General features: G+C 40.7%; 1 protein-coding gene across 1 annotated transcript; it reads left to right on the top strand.

Moving 5' to 3' along the window:
- The first annotated feature begins 4,479 nt into the window (after positions 1-4,479).
- LOC124212248 (putative nuclease HARBI1) lies at positions 4,480-5,834 on the top strand. The gene is made up of 4 exons (XM_046612128.1): positions 4,480-4,680; positions 4,785-5,114; positions 5,207-5,348; positions 5,449-5,834. Exons 1-4 carry the CDS (start codon positions 4,480-4,482, stop codon positions 5,832-5,834), a joined length of 1,059 nt encoding a protein of 352 aa, XP_046468084.1.
- The last annotated feature ends 8,692 nt before the right edge of the window (positions 5,835-14,526 follow it).

The raw sequence follows: 14,526 nt of genomic DNA, 5'->3' as shown, positions 1-14,526 counted from the left end.
GTCTAAACCTTTACGTCCGGAGACAACCGGAACTTGGGATAGGGTTAAATACCGTTTGAGTGTTTGAGGTATGAACTGTATATTTGGTTGGATAATTCGCGGAGTAGTTTTGAGTGGAGTATGTAGTTAACAATTGATGAGTAAACTTACACTTAAGATTGTTAAGTGTTGGAAAGAAAAACTTGTTCGTGTCGAACTTTGGAATCGGAATGCCTGAGGTAAAGAGGATTAGACGTAAAGTGTGCAAAATGGTGGGGAATAGAAATAGCAGAGTCGGCAAAAAGCGAGTGGAGTGAGCCAGAATGGAAATAGGAGGATAGAAATGAAATGATAGGGATCAGGGGGACGTGTGGTGATATGCCGGACGTAACACCTCCCCCCCCCCTGCCCCTCCCCTTGAAGGAAACATTGATGATGGAGAGCGAGCGAATGTTTAGAATTAGAAGAAGTCGGGGATCGAATAGCCGGAAACGATTGAAGTCGCTGGTTATAATCTGTTGTACATAACTTTGTAATCTGTTTGCGTTATGATGAGTGAGTGAAGCTTCGATTGTGTGTGTGTCGTATTATTATAAATGATTAAGATGGTACATGGTATGCATATGCGAAAGTTGTGAATACAATATTTTGAGAATGTATGATTACAAGGTGAATATGTTCATAGTGGTTTAGTTTAAAACGTTGGATATTGAACGATACCTAGATATAACAATATATGTGTTCCCATAAGTATGTGGTTACTTGTGAATTGAACTTAAAGATCAATCGAAATATTTACCTTCACGAATTAGACATTTGAGAATTATAACATGTGTGTTTACAAATTGGGCTTATACTAAAGGAAGGTAATTGAAATATTTATCGAACATGAGCTTAAACTAGGTACAGATTGGTTGATTTGTCATGTTATCATTGTTATGAAGATGGATATTCGGTACAGAAGGTAGTACATATTATGATGGTACATCGAATGATTTTATGATGAGCGCCTAGGGTTATTGCGGGTTTAAGCGGGTTAGTATACTTATTTCTAGTTTACAATACTTCTTAAAAGTATTGAAAGAATTCAAGGGGTTTTGTAGGCAGTGTAGGATTTATTCCATTTGATGTAGTTATAGTCGGAGTTGGCTTACGTCCTAAGTATACAGTAATGTAGATTTGTAAATAGCAGACAAGCGTAAACATATAGCAATTATTGTCGTGTGAGAGCCGGAGATTGGGTAGAAACGATAACGCGGTATATGACATTAACTGCGATACAGGAGCCATGGTGGCGAGATGTTAAAGTCGGTCAAGCATCCCGTAATCTAACCACGGAGAGCGTGCAAGGTCGTCATTAGCTGATAGCGCTAGCCTGGCCGGGGATTGGGAGGGGCGCTTTGATTTTTGGGACTGTTGGGTATGCTCAATGTTTTCAGGAAACATGTAAGGATGTGAGATAGTGGGTACAGCAGATCCGGTCAAATGGTGGGGCCGCGATTGTTTGGGTTTCGAATTTCGGTGGCATATGCGGCACACAATTTCAGGATATTGGAGAACAGCAAAAATTTTAAGATTGAGTATATGGGGGCAAAAGCGATGAGGGATATACGGGCGTAGGTAAGGTTGTTTGTGAGAAGGTAAGTACCTTGACGCGCGCGATAGCAAGTACTGATGTCAGTGCTTTGTCTCTCCATCTCGCGTAAAGTTATACCAGTGACGGCTTAGTCATGGATGTTAACAAACGAGGGTTTCCTTAATGGAGAGATAGATACCGTTGATAGATTAGTCGAAGGGTTTGAATTGAGATTTTTGTAGATTGCTTGCAGATCAAGATGAAAGTCAGGAATATATGAGTTGGATTCAATTGATTAGAAACGTCTGCTAGTAGTCAGGGTCGTCTCTCTAGTATGTCCAGTACACGTGTTATTAAGATGTATGGTGCCAGCACCTGAAATCGAAACACGGTACGTGAAGTCGCTGGGATATAAGTTATGTAGCGTTGCTGTTTTGGAAGCAGAATAGATTCATGAATTCGAGTTAGGCAATGCAGTCCAGTACGTGCCAGTGAATGATGCCAGTCTCATGTCGCAGTTTGTGGTTGCTAATTGCCAAGGATTCAAGAATAGATCTACTTCGCAAAGTTTATGGTTTCCGATATGGAACAGAGGTTGGTTTAGTCCTCACATGTAGATGTTTTCAGTTGGGATGCACTTTGAAAAACTGAGTTCCGATAATTGGAAGTACGATGTGCGATTGAAGGCTATCGCTACGTAATCGCTTGCGGGCTGTATGAACGCGAATTATTATCTGTCGAGTCGTATTTTTGTTTTGCAGGTATTGAAAGTAGGTGAGGAAGGTTAAAGGCGTCGTTATTTAATAATGGGATAGTTATGACGTGAATCAGACGTGGTTTGATGTAAACGATGTCTAAGCTCGATATGCTATTCAGTTCTTCCAGCGTAGGGGGCGTCCATAGGTATCGGAAATTCGAGTTGAGGTTTCAAATTTTGAATGTGTTGAAGACTAGATATGATCTGTGCTGGGGACAGGACTTTTGGGTGAATGATACCATTTTGTGCGAATAAGGTGGCTTCAACCAGGTTACTTAGATCAATTTCAAACTTGTTCATATATACGTCTAGCTCGACTAAACGGTTAATGAGAGCTATTGCGAATTTGTTATTTGATATTTGAGCTTTGGAAGTAATTCCCTGGTTCGTAAGTATTATGAGTACATCATCTTAGTCACAACCACGCTGTATAATGTTGTCGAGTTTATTTTTATAGATTGCGAAAGTTGACTGTACAACGTGTGTTTGTTCGTTAAGTAGTGTCGCTAAGTGTTTTATGTCATTATACAAGTTGTCGATTTGATTGTTTAGGCATTGTCCGTTTTCTGCGTCTAGCGTCCCGAAAGTGCTTTTGCGATCGCGCCTATGAAGTATATGGCACCTCGTTTTTTTGTGACGTGTTACGAGTTTAGCCAATTCCACATGGGATTTGCTGTTGAGGCGGTGGCCTATCAATTTTTTTATTTTAGTCTGGTATTTCCTGGACGGATTCAATCTCTGGGTCAACATGCGTGTATGGTCACCTGTGTTACAATGGTTCCATGTTGCGGTACATTCATTACGAATCATGTCTAAATATTCGGAGATGCGATTGAATTCCTGGAATATGTTACCGAGGTCGATAAAGTTGATCATTCTCCATTGGTTGTTAAAGGTCCGAAGGTTTCTTAGTTGTTCAAAATAGAGACCCGGATTTGGCTCTATTCGCTTCATGGAGTATGGTACCGAGTTATTAGTGCCGTTAACAGTTATGAAGGACCTGTAATAATACGTTATGAAAATAAGGTCTGATTAAGATCCGGTCAGCCAATTAATTGTGGAGCTGTTGATAACTTCATTATCGACGTTTGGTTGTTCATGATGTAGTGGTGTCATGACATAATATTTTGGAAGTAGAATGTGCGTGGCGCGGGATGGTGGGGGGGAGATTTCAGAAACGAGAGTCGGGGTTGATTTATAGTAACGTCAGCGTGCTGTATTGAGTTTATTCATGTGGACTACTTTTGTCTTGTTATTCGGGAGATATATTTCAGCACTGATATGGTTAATGGTACGTTTCATCTAGTACAGCCCTTTGTAATTGTCTCCGAGTTTCGTTTCGGTCTCATTGAGTAAGTAAACTTGTGAACTAGGGACGAAGGCGCGAGGACGGGAATTCCTGTCACAGTAAGTGTCAGTTTTGTGTTTTGTTGCTGCAGGGTTTGCTGTAGCTCGTCTGCGGAGCTGTTATAGGAAACTACCAGCGGAGGTGACGGCGAGGGGGGGGGGCAGAAGGAGTAATTGGAAGGTGAGAAGGATGAATTGTAAAAGCGTCTCTGGGCAGGGAGAGGGGGTGGCGAAAGAGGCTAGGAGCGTGTGACGCGCGCTTATGGTGCGGGAGAAGATCTGTAGCCGGATTCTGTAACTCGCTATCGATAATTATCGCTATCGTTAACCAATGCTATCGACGTTTTTCGTTTGAAGTGATTCTCTACAGCCGTGATGTCGATGTTTGTTGGACGGCCGCGTCGCTAACTATCGACGAATGTTGCTTAGCTTAACGAGGACTGAAGAACGCTCGTTTAGGCTTGAATGTTGTGTTTTATAGTACTACCTACATAAGCTACGCGCAATAGGCGCCTTTGGTTAAAGAAAAAGAGTTAAAAGCCATTATACGGAGTTACAAGAACGTTCTATGCCATTGTGAATTAATTTATTCGGTTATTAATACTGAAGTATAGTGGCTATAGTTGAGGTAAGTGCCAAGTTTTCTGTATCATATATGTTTTTATCATTCAAGTCAAATGATTGATTCAATGAAATCTGATAACTGATAGGTTATGTTTGTTTATAAAGCATTCCGATGTTTACGCGTCATCCGTGTAAACGTATTATGAGGTGTAATACAAGTTGTTTTAAATTTTTAATTCATTCAAATTTTTGCAGGATGGCAGAGGGTCATCTTGCGATAGATGTATTAAATTTAGATTGTAGAGTCAGGCGTTTAGAACAAACATTAGAACGCAAGTTGATGCGAAGAGAGCAAGACTCATTTGATTTAACAAATGAAGAGTTTATTGAATTATACCGCATAAACCCACAACTTGCAGCAGACCTGATTGACACTCTACAGCCTAGTTTACAACGTGTGAGGGACAGTGGACTCTTAGTCCAAACACGAGTATTATGTTTGCATGCCAATTACCCATTTGCATTTTATTGTGAACTATACTTAGTATATTCACGTGACAGGTATTAACAGCTGTGAGATTTTATGCTACCGGTTATTATCAACGTCCAGTAGGAGACCAGTGCGATATCTCATTAAGTCAGTCATCAGTGAGCCGGTGCATTCGTGATGTCACAAATGCTATTAATGAACGATTACTAAAGCCATGGGTACAATTTCCCATGACTCCGGAAGACCGGCAACGAGCAGCATCTCAATTTGTCACCGCACGTCAACCATTTCAAGGAGCTATTGGAGCAATTGATTGCACTCATGTCGCATTGTTTGGGCCTAGAGAACATCAGGTGGCATATGTTAATCACCATGGATATCACTCACTCAATGTGCAAGCGGTACAATTTTTAACCGTTATCACGTAGATACGTAGCAAATACGAGTGTAATAAAACACACAACTATGGATAATGAAAACGTTTTCCATGCAGATATGTGATCCTAATTTAACGATATTAAACATCAATGCACGTTATCCTGGGGCAAGAAATGATACATACATATGGAATACATCCTCTGTACGACGCATAATGGAGCGTGAATATAATCGAGGAGAAAGAACGTTTCTTATTGGTAAGTTGTAACTTGAAACTTGTAACATTTATGAATAGTAGTTTTTAACATGGTGATTCATTGATAAATAAATTACTCATAATGTTGAATATTTTATCAGGTGACCAGGGTTACCCCTTGGAACCACGCCTGACTCCATTACCTAATGAACGAGAAGAAACCCAACGTTTCAATTATAATCAATCGTTGTGTAGTGCAAGAAACTGTATTGAACGATTGTTTGGAGCGCTTAGAAGTACGTGGAGGTGTCTTTCTAAACACAGAGTTTTGCAATATGAGCCTGGAATGGCTGGAAAAATTGTTAATGCCTGCGCAGTATTACACAATATGCGTATTGATTTTGGGCTACAACCAGATATGTATGAGGATCCAAATGAATATGTAATAAATATACCTAACATGGCGAACATGGATGATGATGACGACAATAATCTTCCGCTTCTTGCACTTGCTCGCCGTATTCAAGATCGGTTAATACATGCATGATTTAGATTATGAAAGATATAATGTTGTTACGGTGGATGTAGACCATGAGAGGCATAATATTGGTACGGGGGAACAAGTTACTCTTCATCGATTGATTTAATTTTGAGATTTTGCTGAGCGGAGCGCAGACTACTATGAATGTCAATACACTGGGACTTTTGGGTCCGGCCGTTCGTTATATACCCAAGATATGCTTACGTATCGCAGTGGAGGTGGCACAAGTCAGGGGTGGTTTTATGTTTTTGTTTCTGGCAAATTCCGTACCCCTGACTTGGCTGACGCGGCGCGTAGGCCATACTCAAGTATACGGGTGTATGGGCCTGCTAGCCGTCTAGGGATAGCGGTACCCTGGGCAAAGGGATGGGTAGTTCTTGCTTGGTTCGCGTCCGTGAAACCGAGGCATATCACAATGTAATACGACATAATATTAAATTTAGTTTACCGAATTTTCAATAAATTTGTAAAATCTGAATAATAATATATGTATTTATTATTATTATAAAACTATAACGTGTATTTAAATTTCTTATATATTACTTATTGGTTTAACATTTTGATATTATATTTGTATATTCTAAAACGAGTACATATATCTCTATTTTCACTATATCACTTATCGGTTTAACATTTTGATATTATATTTGTATATCATAAGACGAGTACATAATATCTATATTTTGACTAGAATACGTTTTGGCATTTTGAATTTAAATAATACTTATTGATATAAACTTTGGTCCATGTTCAATAGTTTGTTGTTTACGATGGAGTCCTATACTACACTACACTACACTATACTGTACTATTATTGGTGAGTTGGTAAAATCTGTGATAGTACTTCCACTAGCTGAGGCATGACTTCGATTCTCGTTTTTTCATTTCAGCGTTTTGCACAGCTGCATCAGCTTGCCGTTCCATCGCTTCTGTCAATCGACCCATAGCATCAGCATGACGCTTTGTCTCTTCTGCCTGTAATTTTGCAGCTTCAGCTAGCATCTGCGAAAATAGTTTGTGTAAATGAAAATTATCCTATATCATATAGTAAATAGATAGCAGTTCTACTGAAATTACAACTAACCATCGTTGATTGGGCATGTGACTCAGCAATTGCTGCAAACTGGTCCCGTGTAGAAGATAATTGTTTAGATTGTCTTCCTTGAAACAGAATAGCATAATTGTTACTACATAGTCTATATTCGATATCGTATCAGTGTTCTTTAAAATTCATAAATGATGATATTGTACACATGTAACATTTATGACAGAATCACGTACAACATTCTAAGTTCAATGTAAATTGAGAATACATACGTTCTCTTGGTCCTGTAGTTGGGGCACTGTCGGTTGTGTAAGGTTTTTTTTTTTGTTAATCTTTGAAGTATCGGTGGCTCTTGGCATTGACTGCTGCCGATTTGTTTTGTACATCCAATGTTTCTATTAGTGCGTGTTTTTCTATATTTTCTTTTATATTTTTGACTTGCATTTTACTTTCTGCAATGCCTTCATCGGTGTTGCTCAATTCCATATATTCCCAGTCAATGAGGTCAACATTGGGGTTTTCTATCGGTATTAAAAATAATAATGTTTGAAATGGAACAACGATTCAGAATACTTCATAATAACAAAGTCATACCGTTATCTCCATAGTCATTGGCAACGTCTGATTCAAAAACATCAGTGCATGTTGATGTACTCGCTATGTGGTCAAAGATGCTAATTACACGTGGAGGTTTTAATAATGGTGAGGAGTCGCCTGCAGCAAGCTGTTCTTGTAACTCCTATTTCAAGTCAACGAAACAAAAATTCAATGTTACAATGGGAGTATTAATAGTATATTACAAATCATGTATTCAACTACTTCAATGTCAACTTAAATATAATTTCCACAAACTATATAATAAATACCTCTTTTTCAGGAACGCTACCTGGACAATCAAAGCTACCTGCAACGTAGTTTTTGCCAATGATTCCAATGACTCTTAGCTCTAATGGTGTCAATGGAACTTCGTCAATTTCTTTATTGCCTGTTGCATTACGCTGATTTGTAATTTTACGTACTTTCTGTGATGTTCGACATTTCATATCTCTTCAAGTCTGTGTACATGAAATTTGATCGTTCAAGTTATTTATATTGCAATTGGTAAAATATAATTAAAAATATTATGTCTTGGATTATACGTACTACTTGCCATTGAGCTGTGGTTTTGGTTGCACCTTTTGCTATATTTAAAGCATTTGCCAATTGATCCTATTTTTTACGGAGTTCTTCCTTTTTATTCATAATTAGGAATTTCTCTTCCGCAATCCCTTTGTGTGTTTCGAAAAACTGCACCATTGCCGCTAATTGTGCATCCGTCGCCCGTCCGCTTCTAATTCTTTTTTTACAAAGCGTTTAGATATACGTTTATAAATTATGTCATACTGATATTCAATTTCATCAGATTTTAAAATGATGTATAATTGTTATATTATACTTACGATGCCATAGTTTGAAACAAGATATAAACAGAATTTATCGTAGGTTCAAATAATTAAAGTACGGTAGTTTGAACAAAGGAATAAGCAGTTTCACTATTGTTGACACAACGGGCAAGCTAACCGCGCTTATATAAATTTACACAGATGCGACCGACACTTTACATTATATTACCTAAAATCACTAAAGTCCCTATACAATTCATAGTAATATGCGACGTTATCACATTTCAATAAAAGTTGTCGACTTTTGTCGTTTCACACACAGCACATCTTGCAACGATTTTGTTCGATGACGCGTAGTTACAGAATCACTGTCTGTCTCAACCATCGATAGTGCAAGCGACAAACGTCGCCACGTAACGTTATCGATAGTACTCGGTAAAGAGTTGCAGAATCCGGCTACTGGGGGGTTTAATGTGTCACGAACAGGTGAGAAGGGAAATCGAGGTAAAGGCTGAGGTGGCTGCGGTGCAGCGGGCGAAAGAGTGGCTGAAACACTGACCTGCACAGCTGTTGGATCGGCTTGATTCCAAGTGGTACAGGATGAACTGTCGTTTTTACAGATCTTAATGTTAATGTCAGAGTTTTTGAATATATAATGGATCATGCAGCGTACGGACTTCCAATCTAGTTTATCCAGTCCGCAGCCTAGTCTTGGAATTGATATGGATTTTATCTTGTTTTCGAACAAAATATTTTTTGAATTTGTCAGGGTTTGGAAGAAGTCTTTTGGAGTGGGTTTTCATAATACTTTGTTTCAGTCACCAAATTGTATATGTATTTATCACCGTGTGGGGGGGTCGGAATGACGTCGGTAACTGCCAGAGAAAATCCGTTCAGTTGGGTTCGGTCTACGATTTTTCTTTACACCAATTTTATGGCAACACCTTGTGATAATTTGCAATCGGATGATATGCAGTGGGCTAAGTTGTCATTCTGGTCGAATAAGTCGGTATTTGTTTCTTTGATATTGACGTTGCGTCTTAACGGCTGATGCCGTCTGTCTAGCAAAAAGTCGGCGAATGTTGGTGTATTATAGTATTTTGAGTTAGAACACCTGGACAGTCGTTCGTCTGAGTCTGCGTCATAGCCCTCTGAGTCGGAGTCGGGTGTCATCAAGTCATCGGAACTGTCAGATATGTCAGCCTGGTGTGCTAAGTTCGGTTTTTTATGTGATTCCAAGTTACTGGAGGTATAGATTTTTCGACAACGTTCAACTGCGGGATCACGAGAGCTATTTTTACAGTGGAGAAGTGACAACATGAGTGCCTCGTCGTCAGAAGATTAGCTGCGTGAAGAATCGAAAGATTTTTCAATAACCGTCGGTTGTGGGTTGCTCCGTTTCTTAGGTGGAGTCGGATTGCCTGATTCGTCGGTATTTGATCGAGTTCGTCCAGGGTATATCTTTCTGTCTTTCGAAAGTCTTGTCGATTGCAGTGTTTGACGTTTGGCAGTTTAATTTTACTGGAAGGACTTAGACTTGGTCTGGTTTTGTGTTTAATTGCGTGAGATCGGTGAGTCCAAACGTTGGTACTCGAAAAATTTGCTGAGATGTGTTGTGAAAGAATTTAAAGTTACTTAATGTAAGGTGTGCAACTACGTCAGAGCCAGCAAGATCGTAATCGCATACGTGTAATATGTCAGCTGATCTGGTAGCGTCAGAGGTACAGTCGTGAAGGAGATGTTCGAACGCGAGGGGTTTTGTTTCACGACAGGCGTTTAAAGGTGCGACCCCCTTAGGGGTTCGTCTTGCTGAGTAAGGGAGTTATCTGGGATCATATAAAACGTGTGGCTGTTTTCATTGATGTGAGTTTGGGTCTTAGAAATTGTGTCGATTGTCTGGTTGGTAATACCGGTAAGGGATAGCCGTTCTTTTGCTGTACGCAGAACTTTTGGTCTAGTGACGCTATTTTTTTCTAGATTTACGTGGGCACCTGTGTCAACTATGAATGTCAAATTCTCGTACAATTTAGGGGCATTAATTTGAATCACTGGTGGTTTGTCTTTTATTGATCTTGTGATGAGCACGTGATTTGCTGTGAACGCTGTTTATTGGTGCCGCCGGGAGAAAACCGGGCGTCGTTCGGTTTTAAGGACTGTTCGGTCATTATCTGATTATTGTCATAGTTTGAATTACGGTTGACGTTATTATAAGCGCGAGTTCTACATTTGTCAATTATATGTGCGAACCGTCTGCAGTAATTACAGTAATGTTCTTGACTCCGGTCCTGTCTATAAGTATCGATAAATCGGCAACGTGTGTCAATGACCGATTCGTTTACATTTTGTGCAGAATTGTTTGAGAACATGGCGGCATTCCGCGGCCGAGTGACTTGAACGGCTTCAAAATTGCTGAACTATGTCAGGCTGATCACTGGTTCCGTTTTCGGATGTTGCTTGTGCGTATGTGGCCGGCGCCGGGGGCGGGGGTGAGTGAGGTTATTGGATTGCAGTGGACGGCAGAAACGGAGATGGCAGGGAGGGGGTGGGTGGTGGTAATCCCGAAGGTAGAGATGATGTCGGAGGTGAAGATGTGGATGGAAGAGAAATGGCTGTTGACGGCCACAGAGGAGGAAGATTGGCTGAACAGAGCTGACCAGCACTTGATAGTCGTTGCCTCATCAATTCACGCTCTTTACCGAAAGTAATTTCTATCGCGCCGCTGGGTGTGGTTAATCTATGACTGACTACCCTTAATTCTGGCTCATCGTGAAGACTTCTGATGAAAGTCAGTAGGCTCTGTTGGTCAATGTGGTTCAACCAACCATCGACTCTGTGGCGGGAATATTCGGCTAGAATCGTGGTTAGCAATTTCGTTGTTAACCGATCTACTTTCCCGCCAAAAACTAGAACATTCTTGTATGAGCCTTGCTTTATGCTGCCTCCTGTAAGTGTAATAAACATGTCGCTCATATCGTTGAGAGTCTGGAAAGGTCGTTCGAGAATTTTGATAATATCATCTATCGTGACGAACTCTTTGCCATGTAATATTTTTACTGCATCTCCAGTCATTCTGAGCAAGATCATTTTCGCGAATATTGATTTTTCGTTCGGTCGTACGAGTGAGTTAGCCTGTTTTATTGTGAAGATGAAGTCGTCTACTGAAATGTTATACCCGTTGAAGGGCTGAACCCATTGCATAGCGTCTTCGGCTAATACGTATGACATGTTATCGTCTTGGGTGTCGGGCATCGTACTTTAGTGTTCAAGCTTTTGCGGTAGTGAAAAATGTAGGTTAACTTAGCAATGTAAATTATAACAACTTACAGGTGGATGCAGTATAAGATCACGAAAAAAAAAAATGCACAGTCGACTGGTTGTGAGGCTTGTAGATTGCCGGTGTAGTTGTCCTGGGGTAAGTGCGTGTGGTGTCTCCGGTGTCCAGTGTCGGATCGTCGGTGAAGCAGAGGTGGACGTCGTAAGTGAGTTCGTGGAAGATGAGTTCCCAAATTGGTCTCATACTTGGTGCTTGATTGATTCGTATTTTATCGTGGTTGTCTAGCGCTAGTCACTACTTTGGTGTTCACGTAGTTACTCCGGGAGATTTCATGCTGTTGCTGTTGCTGATGTCGTTCGTTTTGATGTCGTTTTCGAATATTTTGAGTGCTTATTGGCCTGTTGTCTCCAACTTGACGTGTGATTGGTAATGCGGTGACTTGGGAATAGGAGAGGAACGTAATCAACAACACAGTATACGCCTTGTATTGTAGTCTTTTATTATTATTTTCTCGAGACCACTTCGAGCTTACACGTCGCGCGTCCGAGACCGACTGACTGTATTGCCCCCCACTCTTTACCATAGTCTCGGTTCCTTATCTTACTAATGTGCGTGGCAGCACCGTACGGGAACGGGATACCGCACCCTCCCCCGCTATGTTTGCCAGCCGGCTTGTACCTGATATTGTAGTAGTTACCACCACCTTATGTATACGATGAATATACATTGTTTTCTTAATTCTATTGCCTTTAACTATCTTCACGCATTTCTATCTTTCTTTTGGCGAATTCGCTCTGATCGTCGTGGTTCAACGCTTGACGGTTGATTCTGTTTTTTGTGACCATTTGGCCGTTGTCAACCGTATCCGCAACCCTGCTCGTTTTTGCTGAAATTAACTGATTGGCATGTGTCTTTTCCAAATCAACCCGCCTCCTGTCTTAACATCGTACATCGTATCTGGCGTCCATTCTTGTATCATCACGGCCGGCGCCCAATCCTCCCCTCCACCTCTAAAACTTTTGCTACAACTAAATCTCCCACCCGCAAATCTATCCTTCGCGAGCCCGTGTGATCTTTTATCTGCCGTTCTTGGCGGATCTGAACATGCTCTGCTGCCAACGGTGGGTGTAAAATAGAAAATCGGGTTTTTAATTCTCTATTAGTCATCATAACGGCTGGAGATCTCTGTGTCGTCGCGTGGGGCGTCGCTCGAAAATCAAACAAGAACTGTCGCACCGGTAACTGCAATGACATGCCATCATCCATCATGCTTTTGACTTTTCATTTGAACGTATCTACGAGGTTTTCTGCGGCTCCGTTCGTGGCCGGACAGTGCGGCGCAATCGTTCTATGCCTAATGCCTCCTCTCAGAGTACCCACTGAAATTTTTCCCCCGTAAACGTGGCAAAATTGTCCGTCACAATATGCGCAGGATAACCGTGCCTAGCAAACATTTCTTGGAATACATTTATTTTTGTTTCCTCGCTCATACTCGACATAACGAATATTTCCGGCCATTTAGAATGACTATCAATTACTATCAAAATCATTTTCCCGCCGATTGGTCCTAAACAATCCGCATGAATACGATGTCATTGGACGGGTGGCCACGGCCAGGGAGTAAGAGGTACTTTGGGATGATTTTTACGTGTTTTTAAACAAGGCCAACATGCGCTCGTAATTTCATTGATATCTTTATCTATTTGGGGCCACCAAACATATGATCGGGCTAATGCTTTCATACGTGCCACGCCAAAGTGGCTATGGTGAAGTTCCTTTAGCACTAGCGATCTCAGCTGGCTGGGGATCACCACACGGTACACCCACAATACGCAATTGCTTTTAACTGAGAGCGCGTCGCGTTTCTCCCAAAAGCTCTGCATCCCCTCCACTTTCAGGTTGGCTTCTGGCCATCCGTCCATCCAATATCTTATTATCTGGCACAATACAACTTCTTCACGCGTAGCTTTCCGTACCATGCTTCAGTCGAGCGAGGCAAAATCGGATTCTTTTATACTATTCATGAACGTATAATCGATATCTTGGAGTATTTGAAATTTTTTTTCCAATTTTTGCAGATGTTCAATTGGTAGTCTACTGAGCCAGCCAGTATAATTCTCTCTTCCTTGAATGTGTTTGATATTATACTTAAAAACCGACAAGAATATAGCCCAACGCTGCAAACGTGCTATTGAGATCTCAGGGATCGATTTATCAGGGTGAAATATACTTGACAACGTGGTGCTGTTCGTTTGGATAGTAAACTGGTTTCCATATAAATATTGATAGAACTTACGAATTTCGAATACTATCGATAAGCCCTTTTTGTCATGATGCGCGTATCTCTTTTCGCTCACTGTCAACGTCCAACTCGCAAAACAGATCAGCCTATCATATTCGTCCTCTTCCGGATGTGATAATACTGCGCTAATTCCATACGGCGATGCGTCACATGTAACCACTATCGTTTTTTTTGGATCAAAATGTGCCAGCGTAAGTTCACTTGACAATTCTTTTTTAATCTAAGTGAAGCTTCGATTACATTCATCCGTCCATTTGAAATCTTTTTTTTTCAACGTTCGTATAATGGGTAAAGTTTATCTGTTATGTTCTCAATGAACCGTGCGTAATAATTAATCGAGCCCAAAAAACTTTTCACTTCTGAAACATTTTTTTGGTGCTGGCACATTTTTTACACTATCTATTTTGTTTCCTGAGGGATGGATTCCTTTATCATTCACTCGAAATCCTAAATACTCGGTTTCCTGTTGCGCAAATTCACATTTTTCATACTTTAACCGCAATCCGGCATCGCTTAACCGCCTCTCGTACCCAATCTAGGTGTTTTTTTCCTTCCGACGCGGCGATCGAAATATCATGAATGAAGACGATTACCCCTGGTATTCTTAACAATAGAGATGCCATCACCCTTTGAAAAGAACCCGGTCGGGTGGACACTCCAAACGGCAAACGATTATATTGAAACAGACACAAGTG

Source organism: Neodiprion pinetum, chromosome 2 (assembly GCF_021155775.2).
Source record: "Neodiprion pinetum isolate iyNeoPine1 chromosome 2, iyNeoPine1.2, whole genome shotgun sequence".
Lineage (NCBI taxonomy): Eukaryota > Metazoa > Arthropoda > Insecta > Hymenoptera > Diprionidae > Neodiprion > Neodiprion pinetum.
Note: the sequence above shows the minus strand (reverse complement) of the source record. Positions and strands in the feature narration are given on the sequence as shown.

What these genes read in the sequence shown, in the direction of transcription:
- LOC124212248 (XM_046612128.1), top strand. Translation starts at nt 4,480, where the DNA reads ATGGCAGAGGGTCATCTTGCGATAGATGTATTAAATTTAGATTGTAGA. An exon ending in TACAGCCTAGTTTACAACGT is followed by an intron (nt 4,681 to 4,784) that starts GTGAGGGACAGT and finishes TTCACGTGACAG; the next exon opens with GTATTAACAGCTGTGAGATT. An exon ending in ACTCACTCAATGTGCAAGCG is followed by an intron (nt 5,115 to 5,206) that starts GTACAATTTTTA and finishes TTTTCCATGCAG; the next exon opens with ATATGTGATCCTAATTTAAC.